Genomic DNA, 25,475 nt, shown 5'->3' with positions numbered 1-25,475 from the left:
CAGCAACAAGTGTGAACATTTCACAGATCATGTGTAATCGGTTATTATCAGGATGTCTTAAAAACTCCCATAAAACCTTCAGCTGATGCAAAATGCTGCAGTCGAGTCCTGACAGGGACTAGAAGGACAGAGCAGCTTCCTCCTATTCTGGCCTCTCCTCATTGGCTTCCTGTTAAATCCACAATTTAAAATCCTGCTCCTCACATAGAAGAACTTTAATCAGGCCTATCTTATTTCATTGACCTTAGAGTACCATATGTCCAATATGGTTCAACAGCAGCTAGGTGGATGTCAGCAGCTTACATGGTGGAGATAAATCCAGGGTTTGAGATTGTTTACAACTTAAACTCAGAGCCTTTTAACACAATTACTGACAAATAACGCACTCAGAGTACTAAACACACTGTGTACAGGACTTTGATTGGTGTTTGCAGAGATGAAAATGATGCAGCCTGCTGACCAGTTGAATCAGCTGATCCAGCCTCTTATCTGAGCTGCAGTCAGTCACACAAACAGACTGAACAGGATGTGTTCTGTGCAGCACCTGCATGTAAAACAGAAGCAAAGCTGTTCCTGTGAAATGAAACTGAAAGCCTGTCTGAGCGTCTCCCTGTAGAAAATGGAGGCTGAGCTCAGTCAGATCACTCAGCCTGCAGACAAATGGAGGCGTGTTTGAGACGTGCAGATAAACAGTCACAGCTTAGTGTCGGCCTCTGAGGGCTCAGGGCCGTCCTGTTGTCATGTTATCAAGTGCATGACGGCTCTCTGCACACACTTTGAGTCCTTATGCACATTTTCACGAGTCCTCATCTCTGTGGACCTGAGGGATTACCCACAGTTCATAGTGTTGTGATTAGGGATGGGTATCGTTTAGGTTTTATCCGATACCGGTGCCAAATCGGTACTTTTGAAACGGTGCCGGTGCTCAAACGGTGCTCAAACCGGTGCTTAAAGAATGGAGAAGACAAAATTGGTCCAAAAACCTCTCATGTTCAGCTGGTTTTATGTAAAAAGATAACAATGTTAGCCTTTTCTGCAGCTATGGGGCATATATGGTATCACTCTTGGCTGGAAGCAGTGCTTAACCAATGGAAAAAATACAAACTTTGTCCAAAAACCTCTCATGTTCAGCTGTTTCCCTCTTTTTCTTTGGTCATTTTAGCCTTTTTGGCCAGGGTGAAGGGAGTATCTGCCATCAAACAAGAAGACAGCCGCATGTAGCTATGATGATGTTTGCTAGTTCACCTTACATGCATTAATGTAATAACGTGGTTAGCCTACTCAGCGTAAATTACACGCGAACAACATTAAGCTACTCACGCAGAGAAGAACGGCTGCTGCTGCCATCAAATACGGCGCATTTCTCGGCTTTAAAAAAAAAAAAAAACGCTATGCGTCGCCAGGTGTTTCATCGGATTTGAGATGTTACCTCCTTTGCACAGTATCAGCTTAAAGCACTTGTTGCTGCTGAGTTTGCATATTTTGCTGTGAATTACAGCCAGACTTTTGACCACTTCGCCTTGGACATTTTTAATCTGTAGCTCTGCTCTAACAGAACGTACGTACCTGGACCTGCCTACTATCCTCGGAAACGTAAAATGATTGGCTAGGAGTGTATCACAGCTCAGGGAAAAAAAGCACCGAAATAAAGCACCGAAATGTGCGCTGCTTTTTGGTCTGGTTACTACCGTTTATGTCAGAACCGGTGCCATCATGGCACCGGACACCGGTACCCATCCCTAGTTGTGATGGTGAAAGCATTAAGAACAAGGATGGAAAATAAATAAATAACCAAACTGAAGGTTCAGAGGAATGTAGCTCATCACAAATGCTTCATGATGAAGTTTTCACAATGATGAATAATTTGATTATTTTACAGTTTCTTCCTGTAAAGTTAGAGCCTGAAAACAGACAAAATCAATCAGTAAATGTCAGATCACACGACGAGGTCTGAGGGACCACGACAGTTAACATCACAGCAGAGGTGACAAAGTGCTTTCTGTGGCCTGTTTATCTTCAGTTCTTTGAATTTAATTAGACATTAATTTCATTAATTAGAATTAATTTCAGTACATTAAATATTAGCAGAAGGATGGAGAGCGTGCTATATGTATTTCTTGCACTTGCACAAACACAAACAGCAGCTCTTCTTGTTTTTGCCACTCAATCTAGAAGAGAATTTAGATCAAGAAATTTCCACGATCATTATGATTTGATTTGATTTTATAGGAAATGCAGTTTGACGTGTTTCCAATACTGAGGATGAGGATACACTATAAAAAAATTTAAAGCTACTGTTAGTTTTCCTGTCTTGTAAAAACAAAGTTTTTGTTCATGCACAGAAAATGAATATTTTTCAGATTTCAATGGACTTTCTGTCATTTTTGTTTTGTTTTGTTGGGGTTAAAACGATGCCACCTTAAAATGAAACTGAAAAATAAATATTGACATTAAGACAAGAAAAAAGTTTTCACACTTACATCTTTTTTTTTCTTTTTTGCTTACAGTTTTTTTTTTCAGTTTCAGTTTGCTGGCACTGTTTTGGCGTCTGGGGGCACGATTGTTAATAACAAACACACAAATATTACATCTTTTGAATCTGTGATGACATGTGACAATATGATGAAGTTCACATGATGTAGCTTCTCTGCCAACAACACAAATGAAAGAATAAATAATTTAAACCAAAGTAAGAGTTTATTGTTCAAATACAGAGACACTCTCACACTGACCTTTGTTGTTTGTTCTCTGTCCTTCATACAAACATTTGGTGCTTACAGACTCTGTGAACACTGAGTTTTCAGGCTTTTCTAATGCTGTGTGAGCAGCAGGAAAATACAATCAGAGCATAAACACACATACATACAAGGTCAAAGACGAGTAGCTACACTTTTTAAACGCAATAACTGATCACTGATGTGAAGTCAGCGAGTACCGAGGTGAACTTTTCTTATCTTTGAGATCTATTGAAACAACTACATTAAATCATACTGCTGAGTGACAACAATAGCGTTATCTAAGGTTAGAGGGTTACCTAGGCAACCAGGGATGTGCATAACCATCTGTCAGCTACAAATTGATGCATGAACGATGGGATGAGTTCATACTTGGATGTAATTTTAGTGAAACAGCTGATCGAGGATTAGTGTTGTTGAGGTTTTGTGGTCCACAGCTCACACTCACATAATGAGGTCATATTTGATCTTATAAACAAAAACACTGATCCCAGGTCTGTAACACTGTTCATGGATACTGAGGGTAAACAACACACACAGCTCACAAAGATAAAGAGAAAACTGAAACCAGATCTTGATGATTGAAAGATTCAGGTGTGAAAAACTTCATAAATATGTAATCTGAGCTCAAAATGATGTAACTACAGTCAGTGGAAACAAAACCATCAAAGTGAAAAATGTTCAAGTGTTGATTTCATTTGTTTGAAGAGTTAAAAGTAGGCGTGCACAACAAAATGTCTCAGCGAGCTGTGTCACACTCAAAGTCAGAGCTTTCTGTGTCAGAAAGAGGCTAAATCACCATGGTAACTGATGGTGAAAGATCACCTGGTCAGGAGCATTTCATGTTCAGAGTTTTGTTTTTAAATCAGCTGTTAGAGCCACGTTTTCACTGTGATGTCGATTCTCTGCTGGAGGAAATGTTTCATATGTGCAGCTTGTTAAACTGTAACTTGCTGAAGCCACTGAGTGAAGCTAAACTGCACATCACACTGTTACAATGTACCTGTATTCATGTAGTGGAGACATTAGTGAAGTTATCAGTGAGTAACGTCTCTGATTGGACTGGGTGGCGCTCACAGGGACCATTTTGTGTAGTAGAAAAGTCACATGATACATGAAACGCTCCTTTTCATCTGAGCGTGCTCAGAGCCTGAAGCAGAGAAAGGTGATAATCACCACGGTGATGCCTGCTGTCTCTGACTGCAGTTTCAGGTTTAGTTGAGCCAGCTAACACAAAGAAAGCCTGACTGTGTTGAAGTTGATTTGTAGTCACAGCCCTCTGGATGTTCCAGTTACTATGAAATGTAAAGACTGTTTTTAAAGATGAAACTCGTCCACTGAGATGAGCTGTCAGCAAAAACAGAAGCAGCCATTAAAGATAAAACTGAAATAAACCTACAGTGCTGTGGGCCTGCTGTCTGTGCTCAGTTCATCTGTTTCTGCAGGATTTTAAACACTGACAACACCCAGAACTCTGAACAGCAGCAGCAGACTCAAAGCTGGAAAAACCTCTGAGACATTTTAAACCTGCTGCACTTAAACAGGAGGCTGGTTTGTTTCCACTCTCTGCTGTTGTTTATGTTTTCTGTAGATCAAAAAACCAACAACAGCAACAAGAAGCAGAGCAGGAACTGACAGACCAACAATCAGTCCAACAGATCCATCCTCCTTCTCTTTGTCTTCATCCTTCTCTTGTCCTCCTGTCAGACCTGCAGGTGAGAAACAGGTGTCAGCTGTCAGGTAGGTGATGAGTGAAGAACAGAACAGAATCCATTTGCTCTTCAAACTGCTGTCAGACATTATCTACTGCACTCTGATCACATCACTCAGACCAGCTGCTTTCTACAAAGTCTCATCAGCAACATCTTTAGAAACAAACATCAACAACCAGGAAGCAGCTTCACCTCTGATCACACACACACTCAACTCTACTCACTCACCTGGAGGAACAACATGAAGGTGGATGCTGCTGATGAACTTCCATGAGCGTGTTTCTTCCATGAAGACACGACACTCATATGTTCCACTATCAGCAATGTTCACATCCTTCAGAATCAAAGACACGTCTCCATCCTTCATCTGTCTGTCCTGCAGATCCACACGGTTCTTAAAAGATGGATGCTGGTCATCTGGAACAAAGTGACCGTCCCGGAACACAAACACATATTCATCTCTCAGGTCAGCTCTGCTCCACTCTAAAATAATGATGTTGTTGTTTGCAGCTCGACATGTCAGAGTGACGTCCTGTCCAGACTCAGCTGTGATGTTTTTCTGGTCTGAAAGAGGAAACAACACAGAGCAGAGAGGTTAAAGGTCAAAGTACAACTGTTCACTTCTACAGCAGCCAATCAGAAACACACAATAAAAGACAGTCTTCTATTATTAGATGATGATCTTTGATTGTGTTTCTTCTTGTGTCCCTTCAGGCGTCACCACAGCGAGTCTTCTCCTCCTCCTCACCTGATCCCGAGCATCTTCATCAGGGCTGATTTGTGACAGAAGGACAGCAGCAAGAGTGAAAGGGAAGGTTTGAAGATGGCAGTGAGCTGCTGTCATGTTTGCTTTGGAGACTCTGACACAAAGACAGGAGGCCGAGCTGAACATGTTCAGATTTTCATTGAGAGCAGAATGGACGAGATTATGAACGAGTTCATCAGAGGGAAGCTCAGGCTGAGACGTTTGGAGACAAAGTTCATGAGCAAAGACTGAGACGGATGAAAAACATCATCTGAAAAACAAATCTTTGGTTTTAGAATCTGTTAGTTTGATAAAATGTTGTTGATGGACGAGTTCATTGAGACTCTGGATGTCTGTCAGACTGAGTCACTGCTTTTTATTGTAACAGCTGTACTGATGCTCCTGAATCTGGCCTCTGACACAAACCTCCAAACAGTAAGAATGAAAAAAGAATAAAACTATTAAAACTCTTCAAGCAATAAATAATCAAACCTGAAAAAGAAGAAAATCATCTGGAAACTAAACTGAACTAAACACAAAAAGTCCAAATGGAATAAAAACTCAAACTAATGAGAAAAAACTACAATAACTCTGTTCCACAAACAACAACATGTGCTGATAATAAGTGAACATAATGTGTGAGAGAAAGCAGCCTCTCATTATAAGACACTGTGAGTCTCTGCATGCTGCCTTTATGGAGCTACAGCTGTTTGTATACACTGAACAAGAAGCTTTGTAGCTGCATCCTGACTCCTGACACTACAACACATCACACTGACACACACATTACACTTCTTTGTGTCTGTGCTGCAAACTGCACCAACACACAGACTCCACCCAGCTTTGTGTCGATCGCAACACTGAATGAGTAATAAACTACTTCTTAGAGAAATATAATCAGCATGTAAACCAGACTGAGACTCTTTATCTCAGAAATAAACTCAGTTTAGTTTCTATCAGTTAAATCTCACCTGCAGAGACGAACAGGACAAACATCAGCGTGGAGCAGAGTGTCGCAGTTACAGCAGACATGTCCGTGTTCTCTGTTTCTGCTGATCTGACTCTTAGTTTGTTCTAAATGTCTGAGTCTGTTGGTATTTTCACTCAATAACTGAACCTGAGTTTAAACCTGAACACATCAGATTACATTTAAGGTTTAAATAAAGTTAAAGCTGCGGCTCAAACTCTTCCGTGTCTCGTGAGGACGTGGCGTTAGAGTGACGTTTGGTAGGTTGGACTGAGGATGCGCAGAAATGAGTGCGTCACAACAAACGAGGCGAAGTAGAAAAGTTTTAGTGTTCAGTTGTTGAACGATCTCCACAGAACAAAATCAGAACCTCTCATGTGTCGTCATGTAGGAACAGTTTGTGTTTCAGTCGCTGAAGCACAAGAACGTTTTGTTTCTGACGGCAGTTTGATTCTTGTTTCATCGTCACAAACAGAAAAACTGAAACAATATGAAAATAAGTCTCAGGGAAATATTTTTACTAAACATCCAAAACTTCCTGTTTTATCTCAGAGTTAAATCTCACCTGCAGAGACGAACAGGACAAACATCAGCGTGGAGCAGAGTGACGCAGTTACAGCAGACATGTCCGTGTTCTCTGTTTCTGCTGATCTGACTCTTAGTTTGTTCTAAATGTCTGAGTCTGTTGGTGTTTTCACTGAATAACTGAACCTGAGTTTAAACCTGAACACATCCGATCAGATTAAAGGTTTAAATAAATCTGAATGTCACTGAGGGTTAGAGCTGATCTGTTGTTCAGCTGCTTGTTTAAACTCAACACTTCCAAGACAAGCGTCACGTACGGAAGATGCTTTGAAAGTCTGATATGTTCGACCAATATAATTTGAATTTTCTACCAATGATCTTTCAGGCTTTTCATGGTTAACATCCACTGAAAATGAAATTATATTTTAAATTTAGTTTCACTCGTTTTTGGAGTTTCTGTTCAAATATTTTTGTGGGTTGATGTTAACCAAACGTTAACCAAGAAAACTGAAACGTTTTACCTAAAAAACTGAAAATCTCTGTTCTTTATGGAGAACCAGTGAGTCCTACTTCCTGTGTCTAGTTTTACTTCGTCTGTCTCGTCCTCTGTGATTGGCCCATGAAGGTTATAGTTTCAGATGGTGATGAGTAGATGACACATGGAGTGTGTGGCACATTCACTTTGCTGTGTTGACACTGTGTTGGTGTGACACTGAAGGGCGATTAATTAATAATTGCCAACAACCTGGATAAAGAGTGTGAGACTAACTTGGGTGATTCATTCTGACAGCTCTGTACTGTACTGTGTTACACGAGCGCTGATGGCTCACATCTGCTTGTAGATCAGCTGATCACAGCCTGGAAACAGCTGGAGCTCACAAAACAAATGATTCCGACTTATTTCTTTATCCCTGCTGCACTCAGTCGTAGAGTTCCTCTACCTGCCACATCCACTTTAACCCCAGACTACCTTTTACTGAGTACTACGGTAGGACCTGAGTACTTTTCAGAGCCTATAGTTTTCATTTTTACTTCAGTAAAGAAGTTTAATGAGTACTTCAGCTATTATCGGAGTATTTGTACAGCTTGAGTATCTGTACTTCTTAACTACAGATTTTTTTTTTTACTTTTCTCCCTTTGAAAGTGTCTAATTATCACTAATTATCTATTATTTACTGAATAATATGTAGAATATAAAGCAGAATCTGTGGGATGACTTACTGTAGTCAGTTCAGGAGAATCCTCAGAGTTTCTGCTCCTCATCATGATGGAAACATGAAAACATGTTGATGCTCTTTGAGCTGGAATCAGTCCAAAGCAGCCGTGAGTGTGAACCAACAGACATCATTATAATAACTCTGACACGAATCCTGATAGAAATCCTGCTCACTGACCTCTCTAACTGTAACTCTGTCACTGACACATCTGCCAACATCTGTTCCTGTAACAGCTCAGAGGAGGAGTTCAGCACTTTCTCTCAGATTATTATCAGAAAAATCAGAACAGGAGGAGCGTTTTTGTAAATGTGGCTGAAAGCGGCGAGGCAAGTTTATTTATATAAGTTCATTTATATAGCACAATTCAACAACAAGGTGATTCAAAGTGCTTTACAGAGACATTAAAAAACAAAAACAATAAAAAGCATGATTTAAAAAAAACTGTAGATAAAATCAGTAGTTAAAATGTTAGTTTTGAACTTTAAGCTTAAAAGTGTGGATTTGGTGCTTTATTTGTTTCAGCTGATCTGAGGCTTTCTGGGAGTTTGTTCCAGATATAAGGAGCATAAAAGATGAATGCAGCTTCTCCGTGTCTGGTTCTGACTCTGGGAACTGATAAAAGACCGGATCCAGATGACCTGAGGGATCTGGAAGGTTCATACTGGGTCAGGAGGTCACTGATGTATTTTGGTCCTAAACCATTCAGAGCTTTATAGACCAGCATCAGAACTTTAAAGTCTATCCTCTGACGGACAGGCAGCCAGTGTAAAGACCTCAGAGCTGGACTGATGTGGTCCACTTTTTTGGTCTTAGTGAGGACTCGAGCAGCAGAGTTCTGAATGAGCTGTAGTTGTCTGACTGATTTTTTAGGTAGACCTGTAAAGATGCTGTTACAGTAATCAAGCCTACTAAAGATGAATGCATGGACTAGTTTTTCCAGGTCCTGTTGAGACATCAGATCTTTTATCCTTGAAATATTCTTGAGGTGATAGTAAGCTGACTTTGTTATTGTCTTAATGTGTTTTTCTAAGTTTAGGTCTGCGTCCATCACTACACCCAAATTTCTCGCCTGGTTTGTGGTTTTTAGATGTATAGATTGAAGTTCTCTGGTGACCTGTAATCATTTTTCTTTGGCGCCAAAGACTATTACCTCAGTTTTGTTTTTGTTTAGCTGGAGAAAATTTTGGCACAACCAGTCATTAATTTCCTCAATGCATTTACCAAGAGCCTGTACAGGGCCTTGGTCTCCTGGTGACATTGTGATATATATTTGTGTGTCATCTGCATAGCTGTGATAGTTTATTTTGTTGTTGTTTATAATCTGTGCCAGTGGGAGCATGTAAATGTTAAACAGAAGGGGTCCCAAGATGGAACCTTGGGGAACTCCACATGTGATACTTGTCTGCTCAGATGTGAAGTTACCTATTGATACAAAGTATTTCCTGTTTTCTAAGTATGTTTTGAACCAGTTTAGTACAGTTCCTGAAAGACCTGTCCAGTTCTCCAGTCGTTTGAGTAATATGTTGTGGTCAACTGTATCAAATGCTGCACTGAGATCCAGTAAAACTAGGACTGACATTTTTCCACTGTCTGTATTCAGACATATGTCATTAAACACTTTGGTCAGAGCGGTTTCAGTGCTGTGGTTCTGTCTAAAACCTGACTGGAAGGCATCGTAGCAGTTATTCTGTTTTAAGAAGTAATTGAGCTGTTGAGAAACTGCTTTTTCAATGATCTTACTTAAAAATGGGAGATTTGAGATCGGCCTGTAGTTTTTCATTTGTGTCTTGTCAAGATTGTCCTTTTCCAGTATAGGTTTGATTACAGCAGTTTTTAGTGGTTCCGGAAACACACCTGACATTAAGGAAAAGTTGACGATCTGTAACAGGTCTGACTCCAAAGTCTTTGAGACCTTTTTGAAAAAACTTGTTGGCAGGACATCTAAACAGCAGGAGGAGGAGTTCAGTTGACCTAAGATGTCCTCCAGGTCTTTGCTGTTAATCGGGTGAAACTGTTTCATGGTGTTTAAACAGTTTTTCGGTGGACACAGTACATATCCTGGATCTGCTGTTGATGTACCAATTGCTTGTCTAATCTTTTGGATTTTTTCTGTGAAGAATTTGGCAAAGTCATTGCAGGCCATGGTCGAATGAAGTTCAAGCTCAGCTTTCCTACACTCTCTTTTTTCATTTTTCACCAGTGTGGAGTTTCTCCATGGAGACTTTTTCCTTCCAGTGATAACCTTCACCTTAATGGGAGCAATAGTGTCCATTACATTTAACATGTTAGCATTAAAGCTATTGACGAGCTCATTGACTGAACCTTCGGACAGGTCAGGTGTTAATGGGAAGACCTGGTTAAAGATCTCACTACTGTGTTCAGTTATACACCGTTTTGTGATCACAGCTGTTGATATATTTATGTGGGCTGAGATTTTACTTTCAAAGAAAACACAGTAATGATCAGACACGCCCACATCAGACACAGTAACCTTTGAAATGCTCAGGCCCTTGGAGATCAGTAGGTCAAGAGTGTGTCCTCTATTATGTGTGGCCTCTGTTACATGCTGAGTCAGCCCAAAGTTGCCCAGAGTGTTACTCAGGTCTTTAGTCCCTTTGTCCTGAGGGTTGTCCACATGGATGTTAAAATCCCCAACAATAATTACACAGTCGAAATCAACACAGATCACAGACAGCAGTTCACTGAGGTCATTAAAAAAGTCTGTGCAGTATTTGGGAGGCCTGTAAACATTAAGAAACACAACTTTGGATGGGGCCTTCAGCTGTAAAGCCACATATTCAAAAGATAGCTGCTTACATCGAAATGATTCATAAAATAAGACAGCAAAATAATTATTCTGTCCTGATTTTAGTTTTTATAAAAAAAAACAAAATCCTCAGGAATAAAAACTGAATATAAATAAATAATAAGTAAAATATATTACATATAATCAACACACCGTACTAAATGAAAGTTTATATAAATCACATTTATAACAAATAAATTCTAATCAGAAGCCTCTTTATGATTATGATTTTCCCACCATCAAATAAAACAGAAGAGATAAATGCTGATTATAGATCTTCTTTTGTTGTTGTTCCTTAAATTATTTATTTATTTAAAATATTCTGGAAACATCCAGAGGATATGTTTTAGTTACATTTTTGGTCATGTGTTTTTTAAAACTTTATTTAAATTTAATGTTTTTCTCAATAATTACTCCAAGGTTTTTTTTGTCCAAATGTCAGCTTGTTGTTGTCATAGTAACAATGTCAGTCAGTGTACTTACTGCTTTCCTTGGGTTACTGTGTCTATAACATAGCTAGCATTGTTTTATCCTATTAAACAGAAATGAGGCATCTTTGGCACAATTTTGGTTTTAGATGCTGTGATTTGAAGCATTGGGTTTTGCATTATGTCCACTGACATTTTTACATGGTGTTCAAAATTACTGCCCAAATATCTGCCCAGAGATGTATGCAACACAAAAAATGACTTCCCCATTCAAGCACCAATGCCACAGCAAGTTTTACAGTTTCACCAAAACAAAATGTTTTATTTGTCTTTAGAGGAACATCAGAGGGACACATCTAACACAACAAACAAAGCCTTGTAGAAAGGAAACAAAAATGACGTATGATGGAGATGAAATGTTATCTTGAGGAGCCCCTCATCCAACAAGGAGAAGGCCCACAGAGCTGGTGGGAGGCCAAGGCCACAGTCTTTCCCTACCTGTTGAAGGTGATGGAGGGGAGACTGTGCATTGTGGCAACATCTGTTCCTTTGGAGGGTCTTCTCAAAAACTGGGCAGATACTAAGGAGAAACCACATCAGCCCATCCAAGCTGAGGCAGCTGATTTTTCTGAATGTCAACCTGCACTGAGGACAAACTGTTTGGCTGCTGAGTTTGGTTCTGTTCTGTGGATTTGTTTACAGTGGGGCTTTTTGTGCTGAAATAAACTTAAAGGTTTGATTAAAATATTAAACAACAGTAAGAATGCCTGCTTTTGTGACAGAACAAAAACACAAAATTAGGCAATTATAAGACTTTTCATAAAAACACTACATGCAAAAGGGTTTGTCAGCACACAAAGCATTCACATTTGCCAAGTAAAGCTAAAGTATGAGGCTACAGAGGATAATAACTTAAGAGACATTTGGGAGCCACGAGACGTGCAAGATAATCCAGAGCTTAGCTCTAAATAAGGAAGTCTTAACTCAGTAATGGAGAATATCCTCACACATTAAGAAGCACCGAGGGAGGGAAGTCCTTCATTACTCTGTCAGTCAGGTAGGTGATCAGTGAAGAACAGCACAGAATCTATGTACCTGCATGTTCAGCTCAATTTGTGGATGCAATAAGAAGTAAAGTGAGAGTGATCAGCTTACCAGTGACTGTGATATTAACCAGGTTACTGATGACACCATTACTGGACTCACACCAGTAAACTCCAGTGTCGTGAGGCACCAGCGCACTGATGGAACATGATCGATCACGTTGCTGTTGTCCCCGCCCATCTCCACACTCAGCCCTCTGCAGTTTGCTTGTGTTTCTCCTCACAGTCCAATCAGAAACGCTTTGGTCCTCCTCACAGATTACAGTCACAACATCTCCCTCAGAGACATCAGAGCTGTTGGGACTCACGATCAGACGAGCTGTGAGGAAGAAGAGAGGTTAGATCAGGGCAAGGCTGGACTGGGACAAAAAGTCGGGATGAAGATTGAAAATGTGACGTCATTCAGGGGTAAAACCGCAAAGGATTCTGGGAACTTGTGGCAAGAGGTACTAGCGCACGCAGGCTTTTGAACTCAGTTACACAGCGATAAAAAGAAACCCAAAAAATGGCAAGAAGCTGTTGTATTATTAACTGCAACAGCCGGTCGCATGACAGCCACGGGAAGCCGACGGGTAAAGAGATCGTTTTTTTTTTTTATCGGATTACGTCGTTGAAGTGAAAATTTTTAAGCCATGTTTCCGAAGTAAGAGCCAACGGATGGTCTGGATATACCAAATATAACGTCCCAGAACACTCCAGCTCACATGTTAGTCTGCTCCAAGCATTCCCACAAAGGTCAGAGTTTTGTTGTAGTTAATGCGTCATTTTTCTTAACATAATTGGTGATATAGGTTACAAGCAAGTCTGGCGCTGAACAGAAATTGCCGCGCTATGCTCCTTTGTCTATTGTGCATAAATAGTGAATTGCCCTGACACAATATTGTGTTTCGCTTCTGTTATTACCATGGTACATTGACAGAAACATATACTTTTATTCACAGGATAAAACAGGTGTTTTGTATCACTAATTGTCCAGTGCGATTACAGCATACAATATTATTGTCACTGCTACATTTCTGTGATGAACCAGAAATTATTTCCACTACTAATTAATTACCGTTGAGCTCAAAGGTTATATTGTGGCAGACCACCAGGTGGCTCCACTCACACACAAGTTGAAGGGAGGTGTGGGGGTGGAGAATTTGGCGCTGACTATATGTGAAGTTCTGTCAGTTAATAAAGTGGTTGGAGTGAGACACTGAGACCTCTCCTGTCGTTGTTACATACCTCCACATTGGTGACCCCTGTAGTGAACATGCTAAGGCTCGACGACGAAGCCAGCTCTGGCCTGGAAGCATCGGCGGCCGCCGGACCTTCACCTCCGCCGATGGCTGCGTTTGCTGTGGCGCTTAAATTGCCGGATTTTTGGCTTCACGATGCTCCTTCATGGTTCATGCACGTAGAAGCTCAGTTTGCTCTTCGTGGAGTTTCAGCCGACGACACTAAATACCACCATGTGGTGGCCTCACTTGACCCGCTGTCAACCCGCCGTGTGATGACTCTCCTCCGGGATCCCCCAGCCCAGGGCAAGTACGCCGCCCTCAAGGGGCTGCTGCTGCGGCGTTACTCCCTCTCTGATGCTGAGCGGGCCGAGAAACTCCTTTCCATCGCGGGCCTGGGCGACGGCACCGCCCTCGAGCTCATGGAGAGCATGCTGTCCTTGCTGGGCGCGGAGGACGGAGGATTTCTCTTCACCCACCTCTTTCTTCGACAGCTGCCGGCTCCAGTGCGCGCTGGCCTTGCCAACTCCCCGCTATTGGCCACGAAGGATTACTGCTCCCTTGCGGAAGAGGCGGATCGCATCCTCCTGGCTACCAGGACTTTCGGCGTCCAGACGGTTATTCAGGACCCACCAGCGTTTTCCCCCTCCCCCTCACCGATGCTCCACGGGCCCTCCGACTCGTCCACTGTGGCCGGAATCGCTGCACGGCGGCACCGCGGCACCGCGGAAAGGGGCTTTGTTTTTATCACCAGCGTTTTGGAGCGAAGGCACGGCGCTGCCTCCCGCCTTGCAGTTTCCAGACCCAGGGAAACGGGCATGTCAGCGCTCTGTAGCAGCCGCGACCGCTGGCAACAAGGAAAGGCTGCTTTTCTTAGAGGACTCACGCTCGGGGAGGCGTTTCCTGGTGGACTCCGGCTCACAGAAGAGCCTTCTTCCCCCGGCTGGCTCGGACAGGCTAGCTGAGGGTTGCGGGCCATTGCTAACAGCGGCTAATGGCTCTCCCATCAAAACCTTCGGTGAAAGGTTGGTGACTGTTTGCTTTCACGACCGTGACTTTCAGTGGAACTTTGTTGTTGCTGCTAGCTCTGTGCCTATAATAGGCGCTGATTTTCTTTGTGCTCACGGACTACTGGTTGATGTGGCTAACAGACGTTTAATTGATGCTGTGTCCTTTTCCTCATTACCCTGTTTGACTCGGGGTGCTCAGCCCGTGGTGCATGCTAACTCAGTAGATTCGGGTGACGTTTTTCAGTGTTTGCTTTCTGAGTTTCCCTCACTCACTGTCCCCACTTTCTCGAGCACGGTGACGAAGCATGGGGTAGAGCATTACATAACTACAGTAGGGCCCCCGGTGTTCGCGCACGCGCGCCGCCTCGACCCCGCCAAACTGGCTGTCGCTAGGGAAGAATTTGCTACCATGGAGCGTCTGGGCATCGTGCAGCGTTCGAACAGTGCCTGGGCTTCTCCGTTACACATGGTGCCTAAATCTGATGCCTGAAAGGTGCCGCCCAAACCTTCCAGCCGTTGATGGACTCGGTCTTGCGCGGGCTGCCCTTTGTTTTTGTATATCTTGATGATATACTGGTGGCCAGCAGCTCGAAGGAGCAGCACATGTTCCATCTGCGTCAGGTTTTTCAGCGTTTGGCGGAGCATGGACTGATTATTAATCCGTCTAAATGCCAGTTTGGGTTGCCCGTTCTCGATTTCCTTGGGCACCGTGTTTCCGCCGAGGGCGCGGTTCCGTTGCCTGACAAAGTCCGAGCTGTTTCGGAATTTCCGCGTCCCACGACTGTTAAGGCACTGCAGGAATTTTTGGGGATGGTGAATTTTTACAACCGTTTTCTCCCCAGAGCGGCACATCTGCTGAAGCCCCTTTATGGGGCGTTAAAGGGTAAAAAAGCTAATGACCCCATTGACTGGTTTCCGGACAGCATCCAAGCGTTTTCTGATGCTAAGTCAGCGTTAGCTAATGCTGCCCTTCTGGCCCACCCATCCCCCTCAGCGCCGATTGCGTTGACCACTGATGCGTCGGACATAGCGGTGGGTGCGGTGCTGGAACAGCGAATCTCGGGTGTCTGGCAACCGCTCGCCTTTTTCAGCCGTACGCTACATGACAGCGAACGCAATTACAGCGTTTTTGACAGGGAGCTACTGGCGCTCCACCTGGCGTCTCGTCATTTCCGTTTTTTTCTCGAGGGTCGTCACTTTACCGCATACGTGGACCACAAACCCTTGACGTTTGCCATGTCCAAGGTTTCCGATCCATGGAGTGCACGCCAGCAGCGCCAGTTGGCAGCCATTTCTGAGTTTACCATGGACATTCGGCACGTGGCTGGTAAATCCAATCATGTGGCTCACTGTTTGTCCCGTGCGCTGGTTTCTCCCGTCTTTCTCGGCATAGACTACTCTGCCATGGCTGCCGATCAGAGCGGTGACCCCGACATCCTCGAGCTTAAATCCACCCAGACGGGCCTCATACTGGAGGACAGACCCGTGCAGGACGGTGGTCCCCTCCTCGTCTGTGACGTTTCCACCGGCTGCCCTCGCCCTGTGGTTCCCGCTTCCTGGCGTCGTCAAGTTTTTGACTCGGTACATGCTCTCTCTCATCCAGGGGTCCGGGCCTCTGTTAAACTGGTCAGCTCTAAATTTGTTTGGCCAGGCCTTCGCAAATCTGTTAAGGAATGGGCGTCGGCGTGCATTCCCTGCCAGCGCGCGAAGGTTCATAAACACACCAAGGCGCCCCGGAGCCGTTCTTCATACCCGGCAAACGTTTCGATCATGTGCATGTCGATCTGGTGGGTCCCTTGCCGCAGTCACAAGGTTTTACGCACCTTTTGACTGTTGTTGACCGGACCACCAGGTGGCCGGAGGCGGTCCCCCTGGCGTCCACTACCGCAGCAGTGGTGGCCAAGGCGTTTTTGTCGACCTGGGTCTCGCGTTTCGGCCCACCCGCGGACATTACGTCAGACAGAGGCCCCCAGTTCATTTCCGAGCTTTGGTCGGCCATGGCTGATGGACTGGGGGCTAAAGTCCACCGCACAACCGCATACAACCCGCAGGCTAATGGGATGTGTGAACGGTTCCACCGGTCGCTGAAGGCTGCCTTTCGCGCCTCCTTAAAGGATGGCAATTGGGTTGACCGCCTCCCGTGGGTTTTGCTTGGGCTGCGCTCTGCGGTTAAGGAGGATCTCGGCGCTTCCCCAGCTGAGCTAGTGTTTGGTCAGCCCCTCCGCGTGCCTGGAGAATTCTTGCCTGAAAATCCTCCTCCCTGCTTCGATCCATCGGTGCTCTCTCTCACCCCGCTTTTGCACTCGCTTCGGGTTCCTGGTCCGGTGCACCATTGCGTGCCTGACACCTTTGTTCCAAAGACTTTAGAGACTGCTAAGTTTGTTTTTGTCAGGCACGATGCCCACAGGACACCGCTGCGGCCGCTGTATGACGGCCCGTTCAGGGTTATTGAACCGGGCCAGAAACATTTTGTTTTGGATTTTGGGGGTCGAAGGGAGACTGTGTGTGTTGACAGACTTAAACCAGCACATGTTCTTCCGGACAGTGATGTAGTGCCGGCCCAGGCCCCTCGCCGTGGCCGACCTCCTGCGCTGGGGTTGACAGTCTCTGGTTTTCCCCCCAGGACTACCCCCGGACCACCAACGTTTGAGCCTCCTCCTGCCTTTCCTGCTCGCCTTCACCAGCCTCGTTCACAGGATGGACCTTCCTCTGCCTGTTCTCTCCCTCCCAGGTTCAGTCGTGCGGGTCGTTTGCTTAGACCCAGGGTCCTGGACTGAATGGAGACCTGACTGTGTGTTCAAGGGGGGGTATGTGTGGCGGACCACCAGGTGGCTCCACTCACACACAAGTTGAAGGGAAGTGTGGGGGTGGAGATTTTGGCGCTGACTATATGTGAAGTTCTGTCAGTTAATAAAGTGGTTGGAGTGAGACACTGAGACCTCTCCTGTCGTTGTTACATACCTCCACAATATTAATAAACGGTTAACGAATGTGTATTTATGACGACGATTTGTGAGACTGGTAAACTTACCTTTGTTCGTACGATGGTCTTTCGTTCTACACGGTGCATTTCAAGGTCCTGCACCCATCCGTCGGTAAACTGTACCTGGGCTTGTTGCAGTGACCTGAAGTTACTAAACTTCATGAGTGTATGCACTTCCTCCAAGAAGCGTATGATTATAAATCTGAGCGTGGTGAAAGTTGGGCAGCACGCTGACGTCTTTGGTCCCTCTGTGTGCTCGTAAGGGTCTGACCCTTTCACTCCTTTGATTTTTTCCTCGTATCTTTTCTTTGTCTTTTCGTCGAGACTTTTTTGTGCGGCAAAGAAAAAACAAGAAGGTATTGGAACCGGAGAATGAACGTTTTGCGGTGCTGCAAATGCTTGCATTTGATGCGGTACTTGGATTGTTTTGCCACGAGTTCCCGGCATGCAATGCGCGAAAATCACGTGATTGCTAAACAAGGGGGAGGGTGCATCCGGCCTCCTCGGCTGTAATTGGTCCAGCCCAGAGTCGATCATGACCAATTGGCCAATCCAACACCTTTCATTATATATACCCTTCCTTAAAAAAAAAAAATCCATCGGCCCATAAAAACAAAAAATCGCCAGCTATGGATCAGGGGTGTCAAACTCAAATACACAGTGGGCCAAAATTCAAAACTGGAACAAAGTCGCAGGCTAACGTTAATATTTATTGAAATATATTTATTCCTCCAGATATAAGAATGAATCTTTTCTCAAACACGTTTTGCTGAAAAACTGAATATGGAACAAGTTCTGCTCCAATTATTTGGGTAAAGATAATAAACACTTTGATGGCCTATAAGTGAAAGTTAAAACGTGATAAACCAATAATATAATTAATAAATAATAAATAATTATATTTTTTGATAAGTGAAGTTCACTGAACTGAAAGGAAAATTTGGTTTGATGATGGTTGACATGTTTTCCAAATAGAAGTTTTTCCTCTAGTGAGGAGATGCAGGTGCAGCAGAGCATTGCTGGAAGAAATGATCCCAAGGGTGGAATCTCCTGAGAAATCTTCAGAGACCCAGCGAGAAGTAGGGACCATAGCTGACAGCCCAGGCAGGGGTTGAGGTCAAAGGTCATGCTGTTTGGGGACCTACTGGTCATCATGAGAAGATTCTGGAACCACAGCAATGACCATAAAGCTGCACTGGATGGAGAGCTGTGCCACGGGGCTTTCCAGAGGTAATCACGAGGAGATTGTGGACAACAGATGGAGATCTGAAGGATGAGGGGAGCGTTCCAAGCTCCAATCGACAGTGCAGAGAGGAAGTTCAAGGATGGCATCGTGATTCTGTGAACAGAAAGCAGAAGCTATGGTGGTGACGGGGAATGACTGACAGCAGTTTCCTATGAACATCACCTAATGCTGTGTCACTGTGCTATGCATGCTTTGACACTCTGAAGAGGGTCTTCCTTTGTGTCATTGTTGTTGTCATTTGCATCATGAACAAGACTGCTGAAGTGACTCAACAGGTGGGGTTACAACAGCAGTAAAATCATTGAATCCAATACCCTTTCCAAAAAAGGTTTTCTGCAGAGACGAAAGGACAATAGAGGAGTCATAAGTATCTCCCCACAGGAAGAATGCATGAAATGAGGTGATGAGGGTTGATAGAGGCCATAAAACAAGTGCTGACAAAGGCCTGCAGCCTTGAAGATAACTGAAAGCCACATTGACAAACAGCAAAACTAACTGGTGTGTTTGTTATACCCATGTCTGCATTTGGACTCTGGTCATATGGACAGTGATAGAAACAACTGGAAGAGACATTTATGAAGCTCTGAGGAACTCAAACCACTCTGCATGTGTGATTTACACACCTGGAGGAGATGCACCACAAAGCTGGAATGATTTTGCAAATGTTAATTTCTATGTTTGACTGTTAGCATTCATTTGCTTACTTGGAGGGTGTCAATGGAAAATTGTATTTAGTAGTCAGTATAATCTTTTAGTGATATAAGTTTGCATATGGTAGAATGCTGCATGTAATCATTTGTGTGTAGAAGTATATAGTTGGTGGCATATTGAAAGAATGTCTCATCCTAGGAGGTCTGTAACATTCTAGGGTGTTCACCCCACATCCTAGGAGCATGAGAGAGGTCGTACCTTGTCTTATTGTTTTATGGTAGGATTAACGTAGCTATGTCTGTTTTAGTCTAAGTGCCTTTTGGTTTGATGAACTGCTGGACTTTGAGACCAGCAGGTTTAGGGAAGATCTTATGGGGCCACACTCTGACACCCCCCCCCCCCCCCCCCCCCACACACACACACACACACACACACACACACCCAATGAAGTATAAAATAAAGACCGGGGCAGTTTCTCAGGCGCGAGTCTCTCAGTCCGGAGACTGCCCTTGCTTGCAAGAAATTCTGTGTGTTTCTCTTCTCTGAGTCTTTGCTGAAGAAGTATTTTAGAATATATTCCTTAACAGAGAGAACGATGCTCGTCACAGTTCTCTCCATCATGCACGAGCAACACAAAGAGCTCTGGTGACTTGCGTCTTGTCTTTGCCATTGTAGTAGAATTGTCTTGGCGTTCCAGCAATAGGTCTGTGCTAGATGAACGTATCAGCAACCTTCAAACACGTGTGGAGAATTCATTATTTCTTTGACAGATTTTTTAGTAAATAACAGAAAAAAGAAAGTAAGAGAAAAATCACCTGCACAAGTGCCGAGGTAGGTCTCCCTGCAGAATTGGTTTTCCCTTCATCAGGAGCAGCGCTGGGCTGTTTAAATCACGGACAAACAGGATCCTACAGTTGTTTATGTTTTTAAACCCATTTTGCACAGAGAGGCATTTTTTGGAAAATGCATTGATAGTAATATTGAATATTATTACACATCAAAAAAAATAACTACAGTAAAATAATCACATCGTGACGCCTCTGCCTTTCTAAATGGAGGGACAGTAACTGTGTGTGTATGTAAGCGTGTAAAACCTGAAGATGGTAAGATTAACAGTATTTTGTCTCTATCTGCCATTCTGCTATTCATCTCAACAATAACGTGGCGCACAGCGTGGCGTGAAAATAGCCACATGCAATGGAGCAAAATATGGGTGTGTGTGGTTGGAGGATGTGTTCATGCGCACAAAGGGGGGGGGGAATTTTTCTTGTAAAACAAAGGGGGGCCCAGCAAAAAAAGTTTGGGAACCACTGGTTTAAGCGATGTTAGCACAGAAATATTAGCTTCTGTCATGACTGATGAAGTTACTGGTTAATAAAGTTTCCAGTAAAGTGTTTAATCGCAGCCACAGATTGACTCTAAATATCCCGTTTTTCTTTAGTGCATCTGTAATAAATATGTGCAAGTTTCAATGCTTCGTTTGAACTGTATGATACTTATACTGACCCAGGGTCAGTGTAAAATACAATCCTAGCTGTGTGAACAAAGCCTGGCTCCTTTAATCCTGCATGACAAACCTCAGGATGCAGGTTATTATTACTCTTTCCTGCTGGCACACCTGTCACACCTGAGAGTCAGCTAGAAACTTACAGTGACGTGGACATCATGCAAAGACTGCCAGACTCTGTAATACTGCAAATGATCAGTGACTCAGGTTAACAAAAAAGAAAGTAAGAGGAAATTTAATTCTATAAAACGTGAAAAATTCCACACACATGTAACTCACCACTGTGTGAAGATCACAGGGGAGAAATCGTTTCTCTGAGTCAGAGATGAGTGTCAGTAACACAGAAGTTGTCATGGTCCCCGCACCTCGCCAGCTGACAGCAGTCAGGCGCTTTGTTTTGTTTATTCTCCTCTCTCGCCTCTGCTCTCCCTTTCTCTCTCGTCCTCTCCCACTCTCTCTTTCTCCTGCCGGGGCGGAGCTCAGTATGGGCTCCTGCTCCTGGCCCACGCACCTGGAGATGATCAGCACACCTGCCGCTGATTATGAGAATTGGAGTCCTACTTAAGATGGCGAGTCTGCTCTACTCGTCGCTGGATCGTTGAGCCGTCAGCGTCAGTCGTCCTGCACTCTGCAAAGTTTGTTCGTGTCTGAACCAGGAGACTAACTGTTTCTCTGTCTGTGTATAGATTTCCCCTGGACCTGTTTTCCCTGTGCACGGTGACTGAGCGTGAGCAACAGTGATGGAGGAAAGAAGAGGAGCTGTGTGTGGTTGCGAGGGCTGTATGGAAATCTCCCCTCCCTGGACTCCTGCCCCTTTCACTCCCGGACCCTGGAACCCCTTTTTCCCAGACACCGTTGTGTGTGTGTGTGTGTGTGTGTGTGTGTGTGTGTGTGTGTGTGTCACCGTGGAGAACACTGTAAATAAATTCACTTTTGATTTGAAGAAACTTGTGGTCTGCGCCTGAGTCCGCTCCACTAATCGTGACAGAAGTAAAACTCAGTGTCATGCAGTGACTTTTACACAACCAGATCAGATGAACCAGCTCACACTAAAACATTTTGCTGCACTCTTCACACTTATTTCTTTTCTTTCTGCTTTCTGAGATAAAAGCTCTTTATCAGTAACTTTTACAACTTCTGGCAGGTTAATGTCTGAACTTTGGAGTGAAACACACCCTTAGTTACAGGAAATAACACCACTGTCTGTAACTAAGTGAATCCACCTTAACACCACCTGTGTGTGTGTGACTGCATTACACTCCCACTGCTGGGAACCTGAACAAGAACCAGAACAAAGTCTAAAATAGAAGCTGACAAACAGCTGCACCACCGAGTGACACTTTATTTTATAAACTTCACAACAGGTTTCATGTTGTGACCTGTGGAGGTGAAAAGACACAAAACCTGTTTTACAGCTTTTGAGCTGCAGGCAGGATTGAAACACACCTTAGTTAAAAGTCAAACAGCAACATTTGTCTCCTCCCCTCACGTCACTCAAATGTGACAAACCAGGAAACGGGAAGTTCTTCGTCCTCAGTAAAGAGAGACGCACAGACGATCAGACTGAGCTCAGACCAAACTAGCAGCTTCCTCTGAGTGAGTCCAGCTACAGGAGAGAAAAGTGGAAAACTCCAACACTGCTGCTTCAAGCTGCTGACGCTCCACACACTGAATGTGAGTTTGAGCAAAAACACGACTCAAAGGAAGTTTCAGTGAAGGTGGTAGAGGAGGGAGGGGAGCCAGGACTGACTGTACTTCCTGTCTGCTGTTTTCAGCTTCACTCACAGACTCAATGGCTTCCAGATCAGAGGAGGATCTCTGCTGTCCGGTCTGTCAGGAGGTCTTCAGAGATCCTGTTATTCTGTCATGTAGCCACAGCTTCTGTAAAGACTGTCTGAAGAGATGGTGGAGAGAGAGACCAACACATGAGTGTCCAGTTTGTAAAAGAAGATCTTCAAAGGATGAACCACCTTTATGTCTGGCTTTAAAGAACCTGTGTGAGTCGTTCTTACAGGAGAGAGATCAGAGAGCTTCAGAGGCTCTCTGCAGTCTGCACTCTGAGAAACTCAAACTCTTCTGTCTGGACCATCAGCAGCCAGTGTGTCTCGTCTGCTGTGCCTCAGAAAAACACACCAATCACAGATTCAGACCCATCGATGAAGCTGCACAACAACACAAGAAGGAACTTCAGGAAACTCTGGAGCCCTTAAAGGAGAAGTTAAAGGTTTGTGAAGAAGTTCAAGTGAAGTTTGATCAAACAGCAGAACACATTAAGGTCCAGGCCCGACACACAGAGAGGCAGATTAAGGAGCAGTTTAAGAAGCTTCAGCAGTTTCTAGCAGAGGAAGAGGAGGCCAGGCTGGCTGCACTGAGGGAGGAAGAGGAGCAGAAGAGTGGGATGATGAAGGAGAAGATGGAGGCTCTGAGCAGAGAGATAGCAGCTCTTTCAGACACAGTCAGAGCCACAGAGGAGGAGCTGAGAGCTGAAGACGTCTCATTCCTGCACAACTACAAGGCTGCAGTGGAAAGAGTCCAGCGCTGCCCCCTGCTGGATGATCCACAGCTGCCCTCAGGAGCTCTGATAGACCAGGCCAAACACCTGGGCAACCTGACCTTCAACATCTGGAACAACATGAAGGACATGGTCTCCTACACTCCTCTCATTCTGGACCCAAACACTGCTCATCCAAACCTCATCCTGTCTGAAGATCTGACCAGTGTGAGACCAGGAGGAGAGAAGCAGCTTCCTGATAATCCAGAGAGGTTTGATTTTTACTTCTCTGTCCTGGGCTCTGAGGGCTTTAACTCAGGGACTCACAGCTGGGATGTTGAAGTTGGAGACAGTACAGTGTGGGATCTGGGTGTGTTAGCAGAGTCTGTGCAGAGAAAGGGAAGTGTACGGTCCGGATTATGGGGAATATGGTTTGATGAAGGTGAATACTCAGCACACTCACCATCAGCAGAATCTGCTCTCTCAGTAAAGAAGAAGCTCCAGAGGATCAGAGTGAATCTGGACTGGAACAGAGGAAAGCTGTCGTTCTCTGATCCTGATACTAACACACACATACACACCTTCACACACACTTTCACTCACAGGATGTTTCCATTTATTCAAACTGTTGGTAAAGTGAAGGTGTGTCCGTTGAAGGTGTCAGTGCAGCAGATGAGTTGAGGATGATGATGTTTCTAATGTTGTTTCCTGTCAGTGAGTTGAAGCTGTTAAACTGCAGCTGTCCTCCTGCTGCCTCGTTGTTCCAAAGCTCTTTGTTTCTCTTTTAGTTTCACTGTTTCTTTCTGTTTCTGCTGTCCACCTTTTCACATGGAAAATCATTTCACTGTTTCTCACTGAATGACTCCCCAAACTAGATTTGAAATTCTATCAAGTTTCTAATCATTACAAGTGATTCATGTTTCTATTTGATGTGTAAATGGAGATGATTTAGTTTGCTGGGATATGGACTGACATGTGTTGAATGGGAGGAGCAGTTTGTTGTTGTCTTCTTGTCTGTTTATGACAACAATAAATATGTTGTTGAAACAATGATTCATGTTTAACTCCATATATGAAATGTTTCTGATCTTTGAATTCTGTTTGATTAAAGACTTTCTTCATGACACAAATGAGATTTCAGTGTATTAATAGAACTAAATAAGCTCAGAGTTGAAAGGCTGGAGTATTATGTACGTGCTTCACTGTCAGGATCTTCAGGGGGATTCAAAGGGAAACATCAAACTGCTGTAATGAGATAAACTAGTTGGGCTGAACACACTTATCTGTAGTTTGTCTCCATCCAGGATCATCAGAATATAATGAACATGTGTGAAGAGCCACAAAATGCTGCTGCCCTCTCAGCATGATGAGCTCCAGCCTTTGTTAGCAGGACAACAGGAAACATGAGACAACTTTCAGAGACAGTAACCAACTGTGGCCACAAGATGGCAGCAGCTGATCTGAGATCCTTTATTGGACAGAAGGACTCTGCTCTGTGACGTCATCAGAGAGACGGCCTTCACTCTGATAGATCTGACGTCATGTCTGCACTGCGATGATGAAAGCTGATAAACACATTGTTATTGATCCATGAAATCACCTCTGTCCTCTCAAGTGTAGCTGTTTACAGAGCTGAAGAAGTCCTTCATCATCAAAACAGACAAACATGTATTTCCTGTATTAAGTGACGTCATCCTCACTCTGACCTCTTACATACATTCTGTTCAGTTTTCCTGCTGTAAGAAATAAACTGTGTGAAAATAGAAATGCAGGGAAACATCCATTAAGTGAACAAAGTCCAAAGAAATAAACTTGGACTGTTTTTTGAAGCCTAAATAAAATGTGAATAAACTTTATAGATACATTTGAAACCAGCTACTCTGTGACTTTACACACTCACACAGTAACAGAGCTGATTCCTGATTGGAGCAGCACAGAGTTAGACTTCTTTTCTGGCTGTGGATTGGTTCGTCAGGATTTCCTCCTTTACAGGTTTAAAAACAATCTCTGTTTCTACATTTTTTGACCTCCTTCTTGTGTCTAAAGGTGAAGCAGCACCAGCCTCCTCTGATCCTCATGTTGTAGCTCTGTGTGTCCAGCAGGGGGCAGAACACCTCCAAACTGTGCCA

General features: G+C 43.9%; 4 protein-coding genes and 1 long non-coding RNA gene across 6 annotated transcripts in view; 3 read left to right on the top strand and 2 right to left on the bottom strand.

Annotated features, from left to right (window-relative positions):
• Positions 1–25,475, bottom strand: part of LOC113017823 (butyrophilin-like protein 2) — a gene marked incomplete at its 5' end in the record, with an annotated part of 237,182 nt that overhangs the window by 45,249 nt on the left and 166,458 nt on the right. The gene's annotated exons all lie outside the window — the stretch shown is intronic.
• LOC145419315 (butyrophilin subfamily 2 member A2-like) lies at positions 2,679–7,090 on the bottom strand. 2 transcript variants are annotated; one of them, XM_080299221.1, is made up of 4 exons: positions 6,725–7,090; positions 6,164–6,639; positions 4,676–5,011; positions 2,679–4,444 (listed from the first exon to the last, which is right to left on the bottom strand). In XM_080299221.1, the coding sequence occupies exons 2-4, from the start codon at positions 6,222–6,224 to the stop codon at positions 4,272–4,274; spliced, it is 570 nt and encodes a 189-aa protein (XP_080155347.1). In that variant the 5' UTR covers positions 6,225–6,639; positions 6,725–7,090; the 3' UTR covers positions 2,679–4,271. The 2 variants fall into 2 exon arrangements, with proteins under 2 accessions (XP_080155347.1, XP_080155348.1); XM_080299222.1 differs by lacking the exon at positions 6,164–6,639.
• On the top strand, positions 13,443–17,404 carry LOC145422619 (uncharacterized). Its single transcript, XM_080294166.1, has 2 exons — positions 13,443–14,483; positions 17,092–17,404. Exon 1 carries the CDS (start codon positions 13,494–13,496, stop codon positions 14,421–14,423), a length of 930 nt encoding a protein of 309 aa, XP_080150292.1. The 5' UTR covers positions 13,443–13,493; the 3' UTR covers positions 14,424–14,483; positions 17,092–17,404.
• LOC145425813 (uncharacterized) lies at positions 20,746–21,802 on the top strand. The gene is made up of 2 exons (XR_013906563.1): positions 20,746–21,466; positions 21,542–21,802. It is a non-coding gene; the product is annotated as an uncharacterized LOC145425813 (long non-coding RNA).
• Positions 22,403–24,476, top strand: LOC113017819 (nuclear factor 7, ovary-like). The gene has a single exon (XM_026160924.2). The coding sequence runs from the start codon at positions 22,648–22,650 to the stop codon at positions 24,025–24,027; it is 1,380 nt and encodes a 459-aa protein (XP_026016709.2). The 5' UTR covers positions 22,403–22,647; the 3' UTR covers positions 24,028–24,476.

The sequence above is a fragment of the Astatotilapia calliptera genome, chromosome 3 (genome assembly GCF_964374335.1).
Source record: "Astatotilapia calliptera chromosome 3, fAstCal68.1, whole genome shotgun sequence".
In the NCBI taxonomy this organism is placed as follows: domain Eukaryota; kingdom Metazoa; phylum Chordata; class Actinopteri; order Cichliformes; family Cichlidae; genus Astatotilapia; species Astatotilapia calliptera.
Note: the sequence above shows the minus strand (reverse complement) of the source record. Positions and strands in the feature narration are given on the sequence as shown.